Consider the following 18350-nt stretch of genomic DNA (forward strand, 5'->3'; position numbering starts at 1 on the left):
AAAAAAATAGCTGCCAAAGATCTCAGTCACTTCATTACTGGTGAAATATATGAAAACTTACAGGACTCACAGAGTTCTAAACTTAATTTATAAAAATAATAAAACATCGGTATGAGCAATATCAGGATTCACTCTCATCAATGTCCTTCTCTGGGTCTTGCTCGGCAGCCTCCTTTTCCTGTTGTTGTTTCTTCCAAAGTTTGGCCATGGCCAGGAGCTTGAGATTTGGTTGGTTGGCAGCATCTTCTGGAAAGATGTAATCATAGTATTCTTCCCAGCCTGCATCAGACCCATCATCCGCCTGGACCTTTCTTCTCTTTTTTACTTTCTTTGGCATGAGTTTGTCCACTCTTTCTTTATCTGACGTAGTTCCAAAATCATCTTCAAAGTTTCTCCAAGATTCCAGCAACATAAGTCTCTCTTCCTTTTCCTCACAGTTTCGCATGGTTTTGTTAGCCTCTTCATAAATTTGTCTGCATTTCAGCAAACTTCCTCCTTTCCCTGAAGACAACTCAAACTGTGCAAAACTGATCCATACCTTGACATGTTGTGTCCGTTGAAGCAATTGTCGTTGAAGCAATTGTCGGTAAAGATTGCGCGTTCTTTCAGTTTCTTCCTGCTCAATTTCAAAATCAATGTATGATTTCCAGAGCACCTCTGGCATATCTAAGCGTGGCTGGCTGATGGCTAACTCGTAGATTGCATGGGCTCTCTCAATATCGCCAAGGATTGTTTCTAATTCTGCAAATTTAATCCAAGAGGTACAATTTTCAGGTCCAAATTCCAGGAACTTTTCATAAAGCTTCCGACATCTGTCAAATTCTCGAAGCTGTAGCTCCAATTCTATGTAACCTTTAAATAACTTGTTCTTTGGACATTTGCCTATGGAAGTCCCCAAACCTCTTCGGGCAAATGGTAAATTTTTCTGTCTTATTTCAAATTGTGCATATAGTAGCCACATTTTGGCAAATGTGAACTTTTTATGAGGAATTAGTTCCAAAGAGGCTTGATACACCTGTCTTGTCCTTTCAGGATCCTTTGCCTCCAGTTCTTCATAGAGTGCATAGTTGACCCAAAGATAGATGTAACGCTTCCAATGTCTCTTCTCCTGAATGGGCGGGACATTGGCAATAGCTCTTTCATAGACTTCTCGTACAGTTTCTGCTTCTGCATCACTTTCCACCAAGCGCAGGTAATCAAACCAGGCATCATAATTGTGTGGATTAGCCTTCACTTCTTCTTCATATTGGAAACTCCGTTTGCTCACAATGATGTCTTCAATACCCAGCCTATCACCAAACTTCTTCTCAAAGATATAATTTTTAAAGAGCTCTTGGGCCTCTTGTTTTGAAATTCTATCCAGGGCATACTTGTAAATCACTCGTACCCTTTCAGATTCTTTCTGATTTCTTCAAATTTGGCAAAGGCAACATAAAGGCGTTCATCCATATGTTCATCTCCAAAGAATTCCACAGCCCTCTCGTACGCTTTCCGTGCATGGGCAAAATAACCATGTTTTTCTTCAAAGCGGGCATACTTGATCCAGTTCTTAACATCAGGGTGCACAAGTACAAATCTCTCATAAATGGTGTGGGCCCGATCGCAGCTCAAAGTTGATGTAGGAGTGCCAGGCTTGCTCCTCTGGCTGCCATTCCATCCAGCGCTCAAACACCTGCCGGGCACCAGCCACATTTCCCAGCATCTCCTCCATGTATGTGTATTTGTACCAGAACTGGTTGACTCGGGGCAGAGTTGTTATGGCCTGGTCCCAGATATTTCGGGCATGGTTGACTTGGCGATTCTTCATTTCCATTTCCGCATATTTCAGCCAGAGTGTAATATTTCCATAGTCCACATCTAAAGCACGTTCGTATATGGATAGAGCCCTTTGAATCTCCTTTAGACTCTCTTCCCATTGTGAATATTTTATCCAGTTACTAATCACAGTCCTGTTTTTTCTTATGTTATCTTCAAAAGTCTTCCTTTTCCTTAGTTTGTCATCATTTAACTCTTCTTCATCTGTGATCTTCTGTTGAGGTGGAGGTGGAAGAAGCTCAAGTTCTCTTTCTTTAGCTTCTCTTAAAAGCTGTTCCGCAGTGATCTGTACTTTAGCGGGGCTTTGTTTTTCACCTTGGCCACTTTGGGAATTCTCTGCTTCCCGGCCAGGGTGGAGGCCGCCATGGCTGCAGCAGAATTTGTTCGGTGAACTCGGGCACCAGATGTTGGGGTCCAACCCCAGCAGGTCCAGGGGTTCCCAAAGGTGTGGATGGAGTCGGCGAAGGAGAAATGACACAGAGGCAGCGTTCAGATGATCAGCAAAGCCAGGTTCTCTGGCTAGGTTCTCCAGCCAGGTTCGGTCTATATTGTCTTGTTACATCTGTATTTATACCAGTTGATTTTAATCCTATCAATTCTATTCCAAAGGTTAGTTTCTTATCTCCATTCCAAGGTTACTCTATTGTTCTATTAAGCTACAAGGGAGTAACTGAAGGAGATTATCCTAAGTAAAGATTATGTAGCTTAAGAGTGATTGTTTGTAGTTAAAGTGATTAATTACCCGCCTGGCACTTAGTTAAGGGGTTTTATTCCCTCCCTAACTCCTGGGAAACATCCTCACCTGGGGAAACAACCTTTCTCGGAGAGGTGACCTTGGTTAAAACACATAGCTCCAAGAAGGGGAGCAAACATATGCCATATACACCAGGTCCCTTGAAATATAAGCTGTGCAGATGTTTCTTCCCTGCAGCGACTGTGTCAAGCAGCAAGGTGGATCGGCTTCCGGCACTACTTGAGAGGGAGTGTTTAGAAAAGACTCTTTGTGAATATGATACTTAAACTGAGAGGATAAGGAGCCGGGCTTGAGGGTGGTGGTGGGGTAGAGGGCCAAAGGGAGGAGGGATCAAGGCATTCTAGGCAGAGAAAACAGTGAAGTGCAAAGGCTTTAAGGCAGGGATGAACTTGCCATGTGTGAAGAGCAGAGAGAAGCTCAGTGAGCTTGAGGCCTAATGAATGGAGGAGGGAGTAGGACAGAAGAGCTTAGCTAGTCAGAACCTCCATTCTGCATCCCTTTACATGAGCCTAAGGAGTTTTGACATTGCTTTGTAATGCAAAGCCATTAAATCAGAGATAATACACAGAAAGTCAATAGTCTCTCCCTTAACATATTTTATGCCCAGCACAGTGTTTTGCCAACATTTCATTTCAAAACAGGGTGATTTCATATAAAAGTATACATTTGCAGCTTATCATGAAAAAAGCTGAAGATCTCTCCATACTAGACTCCAACTGTTTGGTGAGGCTGGGTGTAGTCCAATGTTGAGATTTTGCCAGACAAGTGCAAAGAAGGCGGGGGGCGAGGGGATTGGAGTTGAAGCTATTTTCAAGGGAATGCTTACAACGCTAAAGCACAGCGTCGAAGAACTGAAGACTGGAGGGGGCAGATGAACAGGACATGGCTCAGTGGCATGGTCCTCTTAACGAGCTCAAAGAATTGTCGCTGTAAGTGGAGAAATGAACTGCTTCAATGTCCTTCAGGGCAGCGCGGAACCCACACTGCAGCTGCGTTCATTCAAATCACAAAGTGATCCGCTTCCCTGGAGCACAAGGGAGAATCCTTCAATCCCCACGCCTGCCTCATAGGGAGCACTCACGCCTGGGAAAAACTCTGCAGAGTGTGGAGGGGTCACCGTTGGGATGTCTCATGGCGGGTGGGAGCCCCCCTCCACCCGCAGGCGACGGAAGGAGGGAATAGCCGGCCCTTCGGACACTCCCAGGCGGGGGTGTAGGGAACCCCCGCTATCAGCCAGCGCGGCGCCCCCAACAGCTAGGGGATCGCGGATCCGCACCTGCCGCCCGCCCTTGGGAGCGGCGCCCTCTGGCGCCCACCCGTGGGAGCGCAGCGCGGCGCCCCCTGCCACCCGCCCGTGGGAGGGGCGCCCTCTGCCGCCCGCCCGTGGGAGCGCGGCGCGGCGCGGGCTCGGCGAGGCCGGGAGCAACATGGCGGGGCGGCCCGAGGCCCCGGCTTCGCCACCGGCCGACGGAGAAGGAGCGGTGCCCAATGTGGTGGCGAGGATGTCGCAGTGGGCGGACGACAACCTGCGCCTCGTTCGGGTACCGCAGCCCCGCCGGCCGGGCAGGTGGTGGGCGCGGGGCCGCGGGCCGGGGAGGCCGGCGCCGCCTCGCTGGCCGGTGACCGCCAGCCGGGGGCCGGGTCATGGGGCACCGAGGGCGGGCGCCGCGGGTCCTCCGGTCCCTGGAGGAGGGCCGAGCACGTGGGCCCGTGGGGCTGGGGAGACCGTTTTGTTTTGCTGCTTTTCCAGCGAAGTGAGAAGCCGCTGGCGTCCTAGCGCGGAGGGAGGTCTGGGGCGCCGGGCTGTGAGGGCTGCGGCTCAGACCTGGTGTGGGGTCCGAGGAGAGGCACCGGGCTGCCCCCTGCTGGACGCGGCAGGCGTTGCCGGGAGGGAGTGGTGGGGGTACATGTTTTGTTAGGAAAACCCAGCGGCCCTTTGGGGGCTCGGGAACTTGAAGATGCCCGTGGGACTTGGAAAGAGAGACGGGTGAACGTGACCGTGGGCATTAGACGTGCAGCTCCCGCTGATGTGTGGGCAGCGGGTGCGGAGCCCCGTGTGGAAGGGAGCCGGTGTGGGCGTGAAGCGTTGGGGATGCGCTCTACACCCCAAGGAGTTTAAGTCTACCAGACCCGAGGCCCTGAACCTAACTGTCCCCTATACCTGGGCTCCTGAGCATTAAAGAGGAAAAACCAACATGACATAGAAAAATGTTAGTTACATGCCAACAAGTGGTTAGAATAAGATGGAACTTGGAGACATTGTAGAAAATAGGTCTGCCTTTCATCCAGCGCCAATAGTCCACCTTTGTGTGGAAATGACCTAAAAATCGATACAGCGGTCTGCTATGGTTAAAGCGTGGATGGCATCTGGAAGCGAGTCAGAGACACTACGGAAGAAGCCCTCGTTGCCATCGAGGCCTCCCTAACAGTTTAGAAACTGGGGAGTGAAAAGGAGGGTGGCCAGCCAAGATGGGCAAAGGAACAGTGAAGGCGGGTGGGGGGGTGGAGGAAGCCAAGTGAGGGGAATGTTTTCAGAAGGAATGATGAACGGGGTTGAATTCTCCTGAGAAGTCGGGTAGGATCAATGCCTTAAAAATGCCCTGTGGCCAAGCAGCACAGAGGGCTAGGACCATGTCTGGTTTCACACGAGGAGTGCAGCTCCCCTCCGTAAAGTAAGCGCTAGATCAGCGGTTCTCAACCTTCCTGATGCCGCAACCCTTTCACAGTTCCTCATGTTGTGACCCCCAACCATAAAATTATTTTCGTTGCTACTTCATAACTGTAATTTTGCTACTGTTATGAATCGTAATGTAAATATCTGATATACAGGATGTATTTTCATTGTTACAAATTGAACATAATTAAAGCATAGTGATTAATCACAAGAACAATATGTAATTATAGATGTGTTTTCCGATGATGGTCTTAGGCGACCCCTGTGAAAGGGTCGTTCGACCCCCAAAGGGGTCGCGACCCACAGGTTGAGAACCGCTGTGCTAGATGAAGAGATGTGGCATTAGTGAGTGGTGGGTATGTAGGTGTGAACTGATCAGGCCTCCACGCTGCCAGGTAAGCAGGAAGAGATGCCTGGGCTTTTTCAAATGGAAAAATGGCATTAGCAGGATTGGGAGTGGAAGCAGTGTTTTAGTACAGGGATGTATTATTCCAAGGAACCCATCTCAGAATGTACCGTGTGCACACTTTCAGCGTCATTTCTTATATACCCACTTGCATTTATTGAAGAAAATCCTGTGAGAGTCTTGCTTCTGTGTAGGGAGCTGCAGGGTCCTTATTTTTAAATTAAACACCCATTTCAGTTTATAGAAAACACTATAAAAGCATCGCTAAATTTTTCTCAACTACTTGCCCACATGTATTTCCCAAGATGTGGTATTTTAAGGTTTTGGTTTTGGTGCTAAAGTTTTCTACCCAAATACTTACATCCCCACTGTAGACTCAGGGTTATGTGAGTTATTGTTGGCATTACACGAAGAAGTATTAAACTGATCCTTGCTTTCAAGGAACTCATGGATAAAGGAATACAATAATAGAGAACAATACATTATTCTGTGAACAATTAACTGTGCATGCCAGATTACTTGGGAGAAAAAGACGACTAATAGGTGGGCAGTTAAAGTTTTTTGGAATAAGTAGGCCTTCAGTTGAAGAATGTACCTTATTTGGACGGTTAGGGGGACTGTCCTTTTTTCCCTTTCTAATTAGTACTTTCACTGTTGTGAGAATTAATCATTGAATCTCTTTCTGAAGAACATCAGCACCATAATGGCCGTAGCTGGAATATCATTACTTCTAAGAAGTGTTCGACTGGTAAGTTAAACAATGAACAAGACATTATGAGAAGCAGTAGACAGTTACTTTTTTCTCACTTCAGTTTTTATCTCAAGCAGTGTAGCATTTTGTTATTCATCTTAGAAATTTTAAATAGTATTTTAGGACAATGAACAATTAAGCTCTTGTTTAACAGTAACACATCCACAGTATTTTGTATGGCAAGTAATTGCACATCCTGTATTTCCATAATCACTTTCTTCATGGTTAAAAGGGAATCTGAAAAGGATTTAGTTTGCGAGAATGGTATAATCACTAAATTTGCATTTCCGACATTGTGGAATATCTCAAAACTGGTTTCTATAGCAGTTTCAGATTTAGATCAGAGTTAAATTATGTCTCTCTGAACTGAAAAATGTATGCTTCCTCTAATTTGCAACACTCTTTAAGATCAGTTGTGCAATGAATAAAGCAACATGCCCAGTATAAAAAATAATTTATGCTTTCAGTTAGCATATTTTTTTTTGCACTTTCAATACAGTTTTAATAATAAACACTTTGTGGAAATTCATTTGATATTTCAAGACTTACAAGTTTTTTTATAACTGTACTTGCTAAAGGATGTATTTTAATGTCATGTTGCAATTGGGCATGGATTTATGGTTTCTGTATTTAATTATTTCCTACACTTATTATTTATATATTGTTTTATATTCTCATTGACTACATAGCATTACTACACTACATCTTTTCTAACTGTTGCCTTTCCCCCCTAATTCCATGTCAGCACTTTTATCTTAAGTGCCTTGAACTTACTATCAATTCTTTTTAGAGAGAGAGAAAGAGAAGAAGAAACATCAATGTGAGAGAGAAACATTGATCAGTTGCCTCCCATTAGTGCTCTGACAGAGAATCAAACATGCAACCTTTCAGAATAGAAGACAGTGCTCAACCAAGTCCAAGCCAATTGTTTTATAGAATGTCCCACAGTCTGGGGGTGTGTGTTTCCTCATTAGATTTAGTGTGAACAAGAAGGTGGTGTATACTTCTTATTATATTGCATCAAGAAGCTCATTGATACCTGTTTGTCATATGACATATAATTTAATTAATAATCTCTTAGTATTTCAGACCCAGTCCATATTAAAATTTCTTTGATTGTCTCAGTAATGTCTTTTTTAAGTAGATGATTTATTCAAATCAGGATTCAGATGGTCCAGAAATTGTGTTTGTTCGTTATATAGGTATGGTGAATTGTTATAAAATAAGACTTAAGTCTTATTTTATAACAATTCACCATACCTATATTTCCCACCAAGCCATTGATTTGTTAGAAGAGTTACCAAGTCATTTGTCCCATTGAGTGTTCCACATGCAGAATTTGTCTGCTACAATATATTTCTTGTGTGTAACTTTTTTTGGTAATGTTTAGTTCAACTTTACTGCCTTAGGAAGTTGGGTACTAATTTATCCTACATATGTGAAGCTCTTAGTTAGCCATGATTATGAATGAAGCTCATCCCTGTGTCCCTATAGTATTGTTAATGTGGAAGAGATAGGTATAAAATATTGACTAACTCTAGGGCTTTAGGTATTTAATTAAATTTCTAATGTTGACCTTTTTTGTAATTTTTCTCCTATGAGATAAAAAATAAGTAAAAAAAAGTCTTGTTGATTAAAAGTTCTATTTTAATTTGACTTAATTTGGCTTAGGTTTTCCCAGCAGTACCTGTATGAGTAGATTGCACATCTGTGGAATAGGATAGTGACTATTTAACCAGACTTGTGTGGTGCAAGGTACAGATATATATTCATTATACTCACTTCTTTTTGATGAATTGTGTTACATTTTGAGGATGTAAGCTTTTAGAAGTTAGGAATCTGTTCAATGTGCACTATATAGTAGCTTGAAATAGTAAAAGGGTGACAAATATTTCTAAAGAATGCCCCATAAACACTTTTGATTAAATCATATTAAATATTAATATAAAATTAAGAACCAAATAAAAATTTTTCAATGGCTGTCTTCTTGTTAATGTTTAATAATTTAACACAATTTTAAAGTGAATAATAACAAAATGTTGTATTTTTCTCCTTGTAAATCATCAGACATCAAAATTTACAAGTTCTTCAGACATTCCACTAGAATTTATAAAAAAGAATGTTAAACTACGTGGACGATTACGCCGACTAACTGAGGATGTTTTAGAAATTGAACATATTCCTATTACTTTACCTATTATATCGTCATGGAGAAGTAAGTAAGGTGCAAGTATAATAAGACTAAATAACTATTTAGTGCTCCTTTATTAGAAGTTATTTATAAAATAGCAAAAAAATTTCATTTTAATTTTTAATAACTCTAAACTCTTGGACTTAACATACAAGGAACACTTTAGCTCCAGATTTCCTTTCTTCCTTCCCTCCCTTTTATCAACTACTCATTATTTTATTCAGGCATTCAAGCATTCATTCCACAAATATTAAGTGCCTGTTGTTGATTTATTCAAATCAAGATTCAGATGTGTTCTAGGCCCTGTACTAGCTGTACAGTGCTGAGTGAAACAAGACCACTCTACCTCTTGGAGCTTACAGTCTAGGTGGAAGATGGACAACAAGCAAATGAAAATTGTTCTTAGAGCTATAAGAGAAGGAGCTGGGTGCTAGGATGTAGATTATTGGGGATCATGTAAAGGAGGAACCTATACCTATAAAATGGTCATTGAGGAGTTGCTATTTAATCAGAGACCTGAAGAATGAGAGAACGTGTATGGGAATGAGCTTGGCTCTTGTGATAAGCCATGTGAAGACTCAAGTGGCTAGGGCATAGGGAAGAAGGGGACAAGGAGGGCTGGGCAGAGGCTGGTTCTTTCCTCCTCAAATTCCCACATCCTGTTGTAGAGACTGAAGTAGGTTTTTGAAATTATTCTGTTATATACTTGTCTTCTTTTAAAAGAAAGCTTGAGCATAGAAATAAATAGACTTACATCTAGAGAACCTGGGTATTTATAAATAAACAATACATTTAATTGATTTGGGGAGGGGGGGTAAATGATTTTGAAATTTGCGTTCACAACACAGTATTAAAGCTACTCTCTTCTCTACCTAACCTTTTTAGAAGAGCCCGGTGGTGTTTTGTTGGTTAAGCTGGCTGGAGTAGAACTCACGAAATCTGGGAAGGTGTGGTTACAAAAAGAACTAAAACCTTCCCAACTACTGTGGTTCCAGCTTCTCGGAAAGGAGAATTCAGTACTCTTTTGCTACCTTTTAGTGAATAAGGTAAGTAGTGTGAAGAAATAATAAGCAATATTTTATTCTTTTTATTTACACATTAATATGCCATTAATTAGAACAGTGATGGCGAACCTTTTGAGCTCGGAGTGTCAGCATTTTGAAAAACCCTAACTTAACACATTGTATGCGGGAAATGTATTTATACGTTTTATAAATACGTTTCCCGCATACAATGTGTTAACTCTGGTGCTGTGTCACATATAGAAATTTTTTGATATTTACAACCATAGTTAAACAAAGACTTATATTTTGATATTTGTTTTATATATTTAAATGCCATTTAACAAAGAAAAATCAACCAAAAAATGAGTTCGCGTGTCACATCTGACACGCATGTCATAGGTTCACCATCACTGAATTAGAACATTGGCTATATAATGGGACTGAATATTTTTGCCTTTTAAAACTGCTACTCATAGTGATTATGTTTAGAGAATCAGATGTTTCATATGTAAATTCTGTTATGAAATTTTAGTTTATTATTAAAAACTAGAGGCCCAGTGCACAAAAATTTGTGCACTGGCGGGGAGGTGGTGTCTCTCAGCCCCACTTGTGCCCTCTCACAGTCTGGGACCCCTCGGGAGATAATGACCTGCTGGCTTAGGCCTGCTCCCGGGTGGCAGAGGGCAGGCCCAATCCCTAGGTGCAGCCCCTGGTTGGGCTCAGAGCAGGACCGATTGGGGAGTTGGGGCACCGCCCCCTGCATGCACAGAGCAGGGCAGATCGGGAGGTTGGGATGCCACCCCCAGTCACACTCAGGGTAGGGCCGATTGGGGGGTTGGGGCGCCGCCCCCTGTCACACTCAAGGCAGGGTTGATGGGGAGGTTGCGGCGCCACCCCCTGTCATGCACAGAGCAGGACCGATCAGGGGGTTGGGGAGCTCCCCCCTGTCACGCACAGAGTAGGGCTGATAGGGGAGTTGGGGCACCGACCCCTGTCACACACAGAGCAGGGCCGATCAGGGGGTTGGGGCGCCGCCCCCTGTCACCCACAGAGCAGGGCCGATCAGGGGGTTGGGGCGCTGCTGCTGTCACACACAGAGCAGGGCCCATGGGGGGGTTGGGGCGCCGCACCCTGTCACACACAGGGCAGGGCCAATCAGGGGTTTGGGGAGCTCCCCCCTATCAGGCACAGAGCAGGGCTGATCAGGGGGTTGGGGAGCTCCCCCCTATCAGGCACAGAGCAGGGCTAATCAGGGGGTTGGGGCGCCTTCCCCTGTCAGGAACAGAGCAGTGTGGATAGGGAGGTTGTGACCCCGCCCCCTGTCACACACAGAGCCGCAGGGCGATCAGGGGGTTTGGGCGCTGCCCCCTGTCACGCTGCACCAGGGGCCAGGAGGCCTCGCGGCTTCGCTGATCCCAGTGCTCAGAGGCCTCGCGGCTCCACCTGACACCAGCGCAGTGAGGCCTCGCGGCTCCACTGATCCCGGTGCCAGGAGGCCTCTCGGCTCCTCTGATTCTGGTGCCAGGAGGCCTCGTGGCTCCGCTGATCCCAGGTTCGGGAGGCCTCGCTTCCGCTGATCCCGGGTTCGGGAGGCCTCGCGACTCCGCTGATCCTGGGGCGTGAGGCCTCGTGGTTCCGCTGATCCCAGTTTCGGGAGGCCTTGTGGCTCTGCTGATCCCGGTGCTGGGAGGCATATTACCCTTTTACTATATAGGATAGAGGCCAGGTGCATGGGTGGGGGCCAGCTGGTTTGCCCTGAAGGGTGTGCCGGATCAGGGTGGGGGTCCCACACTGGGGTGCCTGGCCAGCCTGGATGATGGGATGATGGCTGTTTGCCGCTGGTCACACCCCCTTCAGGGTGGGGGTCCCCACAGGGGTGCCTGGCCAGTCTGGGTGAGGGGCTGAGGGCCGTTTTCAGGCTGGCGGGCGACTGAAGCTCCCAACCTCTCCTTTTTTCTTTTTTCTTTTTTATTCTGGGATTTATTTACCTTCTATAGCTGTCACTGGAGCTGAGAGCCGGCTTTAGCTCTGAGGCAGGCTCCAGCTTGAGGCCTCGGCTGCCCTGTTTCGGTCCTGCTCGCTCCAGCTCTGATGGCTGGTTTCTGGAGTTTTGTTTAGCTTCTATATTTACAACAATGTTTCTTAGAGAGCAAGCTCAGAGGCCGGCAAGGCAGGCAGGGAACCCTGGCTTCCTCCGTCACTGGAGCAAGCAAGCCTCCCTGTTCACTTCAGCTGCCTGGCTGCCGGCCGCCATCTTGATTGGCAGTTAATTTGCATATTGCCCTAATTAGCCAATGGGAATGGTAGCGAAGTTACAGTTAATTACCATGTTTCTCTTTTATTAGTTAGGATAATAAACTTTAGTTTATTATTATATATGTTTATTATAAAAAATAGAAAATTAAGATGAAGGAAAAATTTAAAATTATTGACTCTAAACATTGCTAATTTAAGGAAAATCTTTTTTGAGTACTTTTCTTATTTTTAAAGTTCCTTATCCTATCTAATAAAGACAGAATATGCAAATTAACTGTCACACTGTCGCAAAGATGGCAGTGCCCAGCCCCCTCAGCCCCTCTGGAGTTGTTCTTTTAGCCCTGGCCCCCGTAAGGGGCAAGCAGGCCCCCACAGAGAACAGGCAGCAGGGCCCTGCTTGGCCCTGGCCATGGTTGCGATGGGCAAGCAGGACCCCGCAGAGAGCAGACACCAGGACCTGTGGCAGCGACAAGCAGACAGGTCTGCAGAGAGCAGAGAACCATGGGGAGTGGGCCTAAACCGTCAGTAGGTCATCTCCTGTGGGCTCCCAGATTGGAGAGGGTGCAGGTCAGGCTGAGGGACCCACCCCCGTGCACCGGGCCTCTAGTTGTATAATAAACAATAATAATTTGAAGAAACAATAACCTTAATTATTAGAACCCTGCAGATGCGGCTCAGTGGTTGGGTGTCAACCCATGAACCAGGAAGTCACAGTTCAATTCCAGGTCAGGGCACATGCCCGGATTTTAGGCTTGATCCCCATTGGGAGCATGCAGGAGGCAGCTGATGGATGGTTCTTCCTCATCATTGATTTTATATCTCCCTCTCCCTCTCGCTTCCTCTCTCTGAAATAAATAAAAACATATTTTTGATAAGTGATTAGAATAGTAACTACTTTAATTCTTTAGTTTTTGAATTATTTATAGAAAGCCTAATGGAATCCATTATTTTTTTGCATGTCTAGATCATATTCATTTCTATCAAAATAAGAATTATCCAAAGCATCTTGCATTCAAAAGTAAATTAATGATACAGAATCATATAAGAGATGCCAAAGGCATTTCAAAAATATCATCATCTCTTTTAAATTGAGGAATATATTTTATTTATCTTCAAAACCACCCTATAGAGTCACTGTTTATATTCCCATTCACAGATGGTGATACCATTGTAATAACCTGGCTATTATTTAACAGAAAAGGAGGAAAGGGAAGGTTAAATAACATAGGCATGCCATTTATTTAATTTTGTTTTATTTCTTAAAGTATTACATATGTCTCCTTTTTTCCCCCCCTTGACATTCCCCCGGCCTCCCCTACCCCCCATGTCTTGTGTCCATTGGTTATGCTTATATGCATGCATACAAATTCTTCCATTGATCTCTTACCACCCCTCCCCCCAACAACAACCCTCCCCAGGCTTCCCACTGTAGTTTGACAGTCTGTTCAATGCTGCTCTGCCTCTGTATTTATTTTTGTTCATCAGTTTATAATGGTCTTTATTATCCATAAATGAGTGAGATCATGTGGTATTTTTCTCAGCTTCCCAGGGGCTGGTGCAGCCTCGCAGGGACCGTCTCAGCCTCACAGGGGCCGTCTCAGCCTCACAGGGACCGTGTTGGCCTCACAGGGGCCATCGCAACCTCACAGGGGCCGTTGCAGCCTCTCAGGGGCTGTCCCAGCCTCACAGGGGCTGTCTCAGCTTCACAGGGGCCGTTTCAACCTCACAGGGGCCGTTTCAACCTCACATAGGCATGCCATTTATACAGCTTTGCCAAAAAGCTACATTTAACACTCCCAAGTCTGTCCCCTGCTGAACCATGGGGGAAGGGACAGTTGAGACACATGCCCAGTAAAGTTCTGAGTGACATGGGAAGGTGCTTTCCCGTCAGTCACATCTGGGAACAGGTAATTGGCCAGAATAGGCATGGCTACTACAAGTGCTTGAAACCTGAATATGTAAACTTCCAAACCAAGGAAGTTCCTTCCTTCTCTCTTTTCTTCTCAAGCACCCCATTCAGGGCTCTTCTGTGGCAGGGATGTGCTCCCCTGTGCCCATGTGGTTCACAGCCACCAGGCACGCACAATGAATTAATGGGCTTTAATGAACTTGGATGCTAAACTACACGGGGCTGCAGCATGGAATGGAAGCTCTGGACACCGGCCTTGCTTCTGGCTCTGCTGGAATCCCGGCTACACCTTTTCCAGGACTGGCTTAAGGGGCAGGGGACCTTACAACCCGAGATATACAACTTTATGCAAATAAAGCCTCTTCCACATCCCATCCTCCATGGGGGCTTCTGAAAATGCTTATTTCAGCTGTATCCCAAGAACCTTATTCCCACTTGTGTCTGGGAAATTTGGCCCATTCATTCTTTCTGCAACAATGGGAGGCAGGGTAACCAACCTGTATTTAAACCTAGCTCTTTCTGGCTTCTGAGCCCACACTTCACCTTGTGTATTTTACCTTGTATTGCTTCCTAGCAGGTGACCAAATGGTGCATATGTATATTGTGGTAATTTACACATCTGTTGAATTTTGCTAATGTGTGAGGTTGAATTTTAATTATTCTGATTTTGGCGTAAGGGAATGAGCTCTTAAAATTTAAATGATTGAGAAAAATATGATAAACTTTAAAAAACTGTACTTATTAACTCCTATACCAAAACTCACTGTATTTATTTTGTGGGATTTTTTTTTTTTGTTAATCCTTACCTGAGGATATTTTTTTATTGATTTTTAGAGAGTGTGGAAGGGAGGGGGAGAGGCAGAGAGAGAGAGAAACATTGATGTGAGGGAGACACATCAGTTGGTTGCCTCCTGTATGCACCCCAACCTGATCCAGCCTGCAATCAAGATACATGCCCTTGACCGCAATTGAACCTGCATCTCTTCAATCCAAGGGCCAATGCTCTATGCACTATGCCAAACTCGCTAGGGCAAAAGTTGCTGTATTTAAAGGAGCAAAAGGTTACTTTTTCTTTAACTAGTCCTAGAAAACATCTCCTACTTTAAACCTGGAGTTTTCACATTTTTAGAATTTAACTGTAAATTACTTGTCTAATGAAGCTATGAAATTATTAATACAGTAATTTGTTAAAGTCCCACAAGGAGTATAGAAATAGCTAATCAGGATCTCCTTTACTTTGTAACTTAGTGGGGTGTGGGGACAGGAAATCCCATGTATCCAGTTTCACTAGGAAGTGAGGGATTCCATGAATGAAATTTTCTGAAGGATGAAGATTCCAGGTCAGGCCTATTTTTATGTTAATTATTTTGTGGAAAGTCTTTAAAAAATTCATTTACATGCTAACGCCTTCCAAAACGCTGGAATTCTGAACCTAATTTAATATTTTCATGATGATTCAGTTCATTTTGCATTTGCTTACTATTTTAGTTTCTTTTACTGTGGCCTTCTGTCAGTTTGCCTATCTTGTATGATCCATTCTTCTACAAAACAACAAACAAAAAACCTGCTTTTTATGCATTTTTCTGCTTCTAAGCCTCTTTGGGCTAGAACAGCGAGGCTGAGAGTGATATGTTATAAAACAGGCAACTGAATTTGAGCAAGTATCTCTTCTAGTGATGAAATTCTTGAATTACAAATTAGCTGTTTTAAGCCCTTGGGGACCCTTTTGCTTTTTGGCTTTTCTCTGGTGGACTAAAGTTGCTGAATGACTCAATTTAAAATAAATAGATGGTATGGGCTTACTAGCAATTTTCTTAAATAATTGGTTTGTGTTATTTTTCATTCCAGGGTAGATTTTTTAATGTGAACCTAAATGAAGACATTTTGAGAAGAGGCCTTGGCAAAACTGTTCTTGTTAAAGGACTAAATCATGATTCTAAAATGTATTGGAAAATTCACAAACGCTTACTTAAAGCTGAATTAACAGCCTTAAAAAAAGGAGAAGGAATATGGAAGGAAGAATATGAAAAAAAATCTTATTTGGAAAAATTCAAAGACTCCTGGGGAGAATATTGGAAGAAAGATAGTTATTTTAAAAAAATTGGATCAGATTTCAACCTGAAAAAAGAAAGTTATTATGACAAATTTAGAAGTACTTGTGAAGCATGGAAAGACAGCTCCTTAATACTGAAGTTCAGAGAACTTATGAGTCGCATACACTTTCGTAGAAAAGGGTGAAATATTCCAAGAGGTCTAGAGGTGACCTACTCTGAAAAGAGTAAAATATGTAGCTATATGGACATATTTCATTGAGTTGAAATGGGAATTTCTCAAACTGACCCAAGTTGTATTTCCATGGTATTTAAATATTTAAGAGATGATTGTTATAAAGGTGACATCAGAATAATTTAAACAAAATATGATTAATGTAATATGCTTTTAGGAAAAATTAAACACTCTATAAAAATGTACCAGGTTGGGGGATATATACATGTTGTGCTGATATTTGAAGAGAGAATTTAATTGTATGGGTCATTGTGTTCTTTAGTTATTTTGGGCAGCCATATTTAAGTTTGTTTTTTTTTAAAGAGAATATTTCTTCCAGTTTTATCAAGTTTGATTATTTATAATAAAGGAGCTGTTTATAACCCATGTCTGAGGCTACTCTTTTCTCTCATCTGCTTACTGTTTTTAATTTGGGGCAGTGCTACTAGAGAAGTTCATTCCATTCCTAGAAAAAAAGAATGGCAAATTTCTACCTGTTTTTAGATGAGGACAACAAAATCTTGAGGACAATTATGAAGGAAATAATCATGAGGATAAAAAACAATATGCTTAGGATGGCAGCAGAAAATAGAATAGAGATGCCTATGTCATTGCTGAACTCCTAAAGTAGCCAACCCTTGAAAGATCTTACCTCCCAACTTCTCATTATGTGAAATAATAAATTTGTTTATTTTAATGCCAGTTTGTTAATTTAGGACTTGGTACATACTTGCTGCTAAAACCATCCTGACAGTACAAAGCTTCTTTTACAAAGCCGACAATAATTCCCAACATCCACAATGTCTATAGACCTTGTTCTTAATGATGTGCAATACAGACAAAAGTCAGAAGCATCATCTGGTCCAAATAGTTGACTCCTTGAGAATCAATAATCCGGAGTGAGAGGTTTACTGCTGCTGCCTGGTTAAAATATAACAACATGGATTTCCCAACATTAATTTTTAAGTGAGGTCACATGTTTTCCAAAGATTTTCTTTGTGTGTGTGATTTGATTTCATCACATTTGGGTTAGAAAAAGATGTTATGTTACTGATTCAAGGTTCTGATGCCTGATGGTTCAAAAGACCAATATTCAAAATGTCAGTTTGGAGTAAAGAAAGGTTTGTTCATTGAGAAGGTGCCAGCTTGATAAGCTGGGGCCTTACAGCCTCTGCAAGTCCACTTTACAAGAGCCCAGAATTCAGGCTTCTTTTATGTGACAGGAAGGGAGAACGGGCAAACCAAGAAGTGTGTGACACCTAGGCCCCAACAAGGATCAAAGAAAGAGCATGAAATCTCTAAATCTTTTTCTTCCTGGTCTGTTTGATCCCTGCTAATCTAAGTCTGATCTTGAGGCTCCTGCAAATCTTTGCCAAAAGCTCAAGCCTCAAGCAGAATTCCCTTAATAATTAGCATATCTATAATTATATGCAGGAACCATTCTCCTGAAGGCCATGGGAAAAGCACAGGCTAGCTAGAATTAAGATAGAGTCAGAGAGAGTATAAGCATTTCAGTCTGTTAGGGTTATATACTAGTCTTTATTATCTGGGTCTGAAGCCTCAATAGCTCTTGGTTTTGTTTTAAGGGGATGTTTTTATTTATGGAGAAGTTAACAGTACATTTAGATGAGTTTTGTGGCAAGCTCATTGTATTTGAGCCATTTGTATTTGCAGTTTGTTTCCAAGTGATGTCAGATCTCATCCTAGTTAACACTGTAATTAGTTCTGATGACCTTTACCAGCTCAGCCAGTGTGCAGTTGTCTTTCCAGTTAAGCCAGGTGGAGGTGAGGCGGTACAGGTCTTTAGATGATACAGTCTAACCTTTTCCTGGATGATGTAGTAAGGAACTGATTTTATGGACAAAGTGGGCAAGAAGAAAAATAGATCAGTGGGACTCCTGTCATGTGCAGTCACCATTTGCTGAATATTCTTGTTCTCCACTTAAACAGTGGCAGGATTAATATCTACTTGAAGGTTAGGAAGAATCCCATTGGCCAGTAGCATTAATCTGGGCCAACCACCTCTGCTTTTCTGTTCTTTGTCTCTGGTGCCTATTGTAGATAAGCTTGTTTGATGACAAAAGGGCATGGTGAACTAGATACTTGCAGAGAGGCTAGATCTTTGTCACTGGAGATGTTTATGACAGGGCCATTTGAAAAAGTGGAAAACTTTCTTTTAGGCTGAATTTCTGACTAAAGCCCAGGTTCTTTGCCTTCCTCAAATAGAGGATTTACTATTTCTTGGTCTCTCTCCTGACTTCAAAACAGAATCCATGACCATCTTTCCCCCCTGGCCTTCTTTCCTTTGGCATTTGGGTATGTAGG

At 43.2% G+C, this 18350-nt stretch overlaps 3 protein-coding genes across 3 annotated transcripts in view; 2 read left to right on the forward strand and 1 right to left on the reverse strand.

Annotated features, from left to right (window-relative positions):
- The window catches only part of SLC33A1 (solute carrier family 33 member 1), a 36174-nt gene extending 29794 nt beyond the window's left edge, over nucleotides 1–6380 (forward strand). The window contains exon 7 of the mRNA XM_070406939.1: nucleotides 6338–6380. The gene's annotated coding sequence lies outside the window, so the exon portion shown is untranslated. The remainder of the gene's footprint in view (nucleotides 1–6337) is intronic.
- LOC139002287 (crooked neck-like protein 1) lies at nucleotides 122–2181 on the reverse strand. The gene is given in 4 exon segments (XM_070403655.1): nucleotides 122–1410; nucleotides 1413–1603; nucleotides 1605–2118; nucleotides 2121–2181. Coding segments are annotated over 4 exon segments (2055 nt in total).
- CUNH3orf33 (chromosome unknown C3orf33 homolog) lies at nucleotides 3984–16395 on the forward strand. The gene is made up of 5 exons (XM_070406940.1): nucleotides 3984–4110; nucleotides 6338–6397; nucleotides 8468–8615; nucleotides 9477–9637; nucleotides 15609–16395. Exons 1-5 carry the CDS (start codon nucleotides 3997–3999, stop codon nucleotides 15996–15998), a joined length of 873 nt encoding a protein of 290 aa, XP_070263041.1. The 5' UTR covers nucleotides 3984–3996; the 3' UTR covers nucleotides 15999–16395.
- The last annotated feature ends 1955 nt before the right edge of the window (nucleotides 16396–18350 follow it).

Source organism: Myotis yumanensis, unplaced genomic scaffold, assembly GCF_028538775.1.
Source record: "Myotis yumanensis isolate MYYU_CA2020_CCGP unplaced genomic scaffold, mMyoYum1.0.hap1 SCAF_2, whole genome shotgun sequence".
NCBI lineage: Eukaryota > Metazoa > Chordata > Mammalia > Chiroptera > Vespertilionidae > Myotis > Myotis yumanensis.

Coding starts and splice junctions, on each gene's coding strand:
- CUNH3orf33 (XM_070406940.1), top strand. CDS start 3,997: ATGGCGGGGCGGCCCGAGGCCCCGGCTTCGCCACCGGCCGACGGAGAA. Junction 4,111..6,337: donor ACAACCTGCGCCTCGTTCGG/GTACCGCAGCCC, acceptor CTCTTTCTGAAG/AACATCAGCACCATAATGGC. Junction 6,398..8,467: donor TTCTAAGAAGTGTTCGACTG/GTAAGTTAAACA, acceptor GTAAATCATCAG/ACATCAAAATTTACAAGTTC.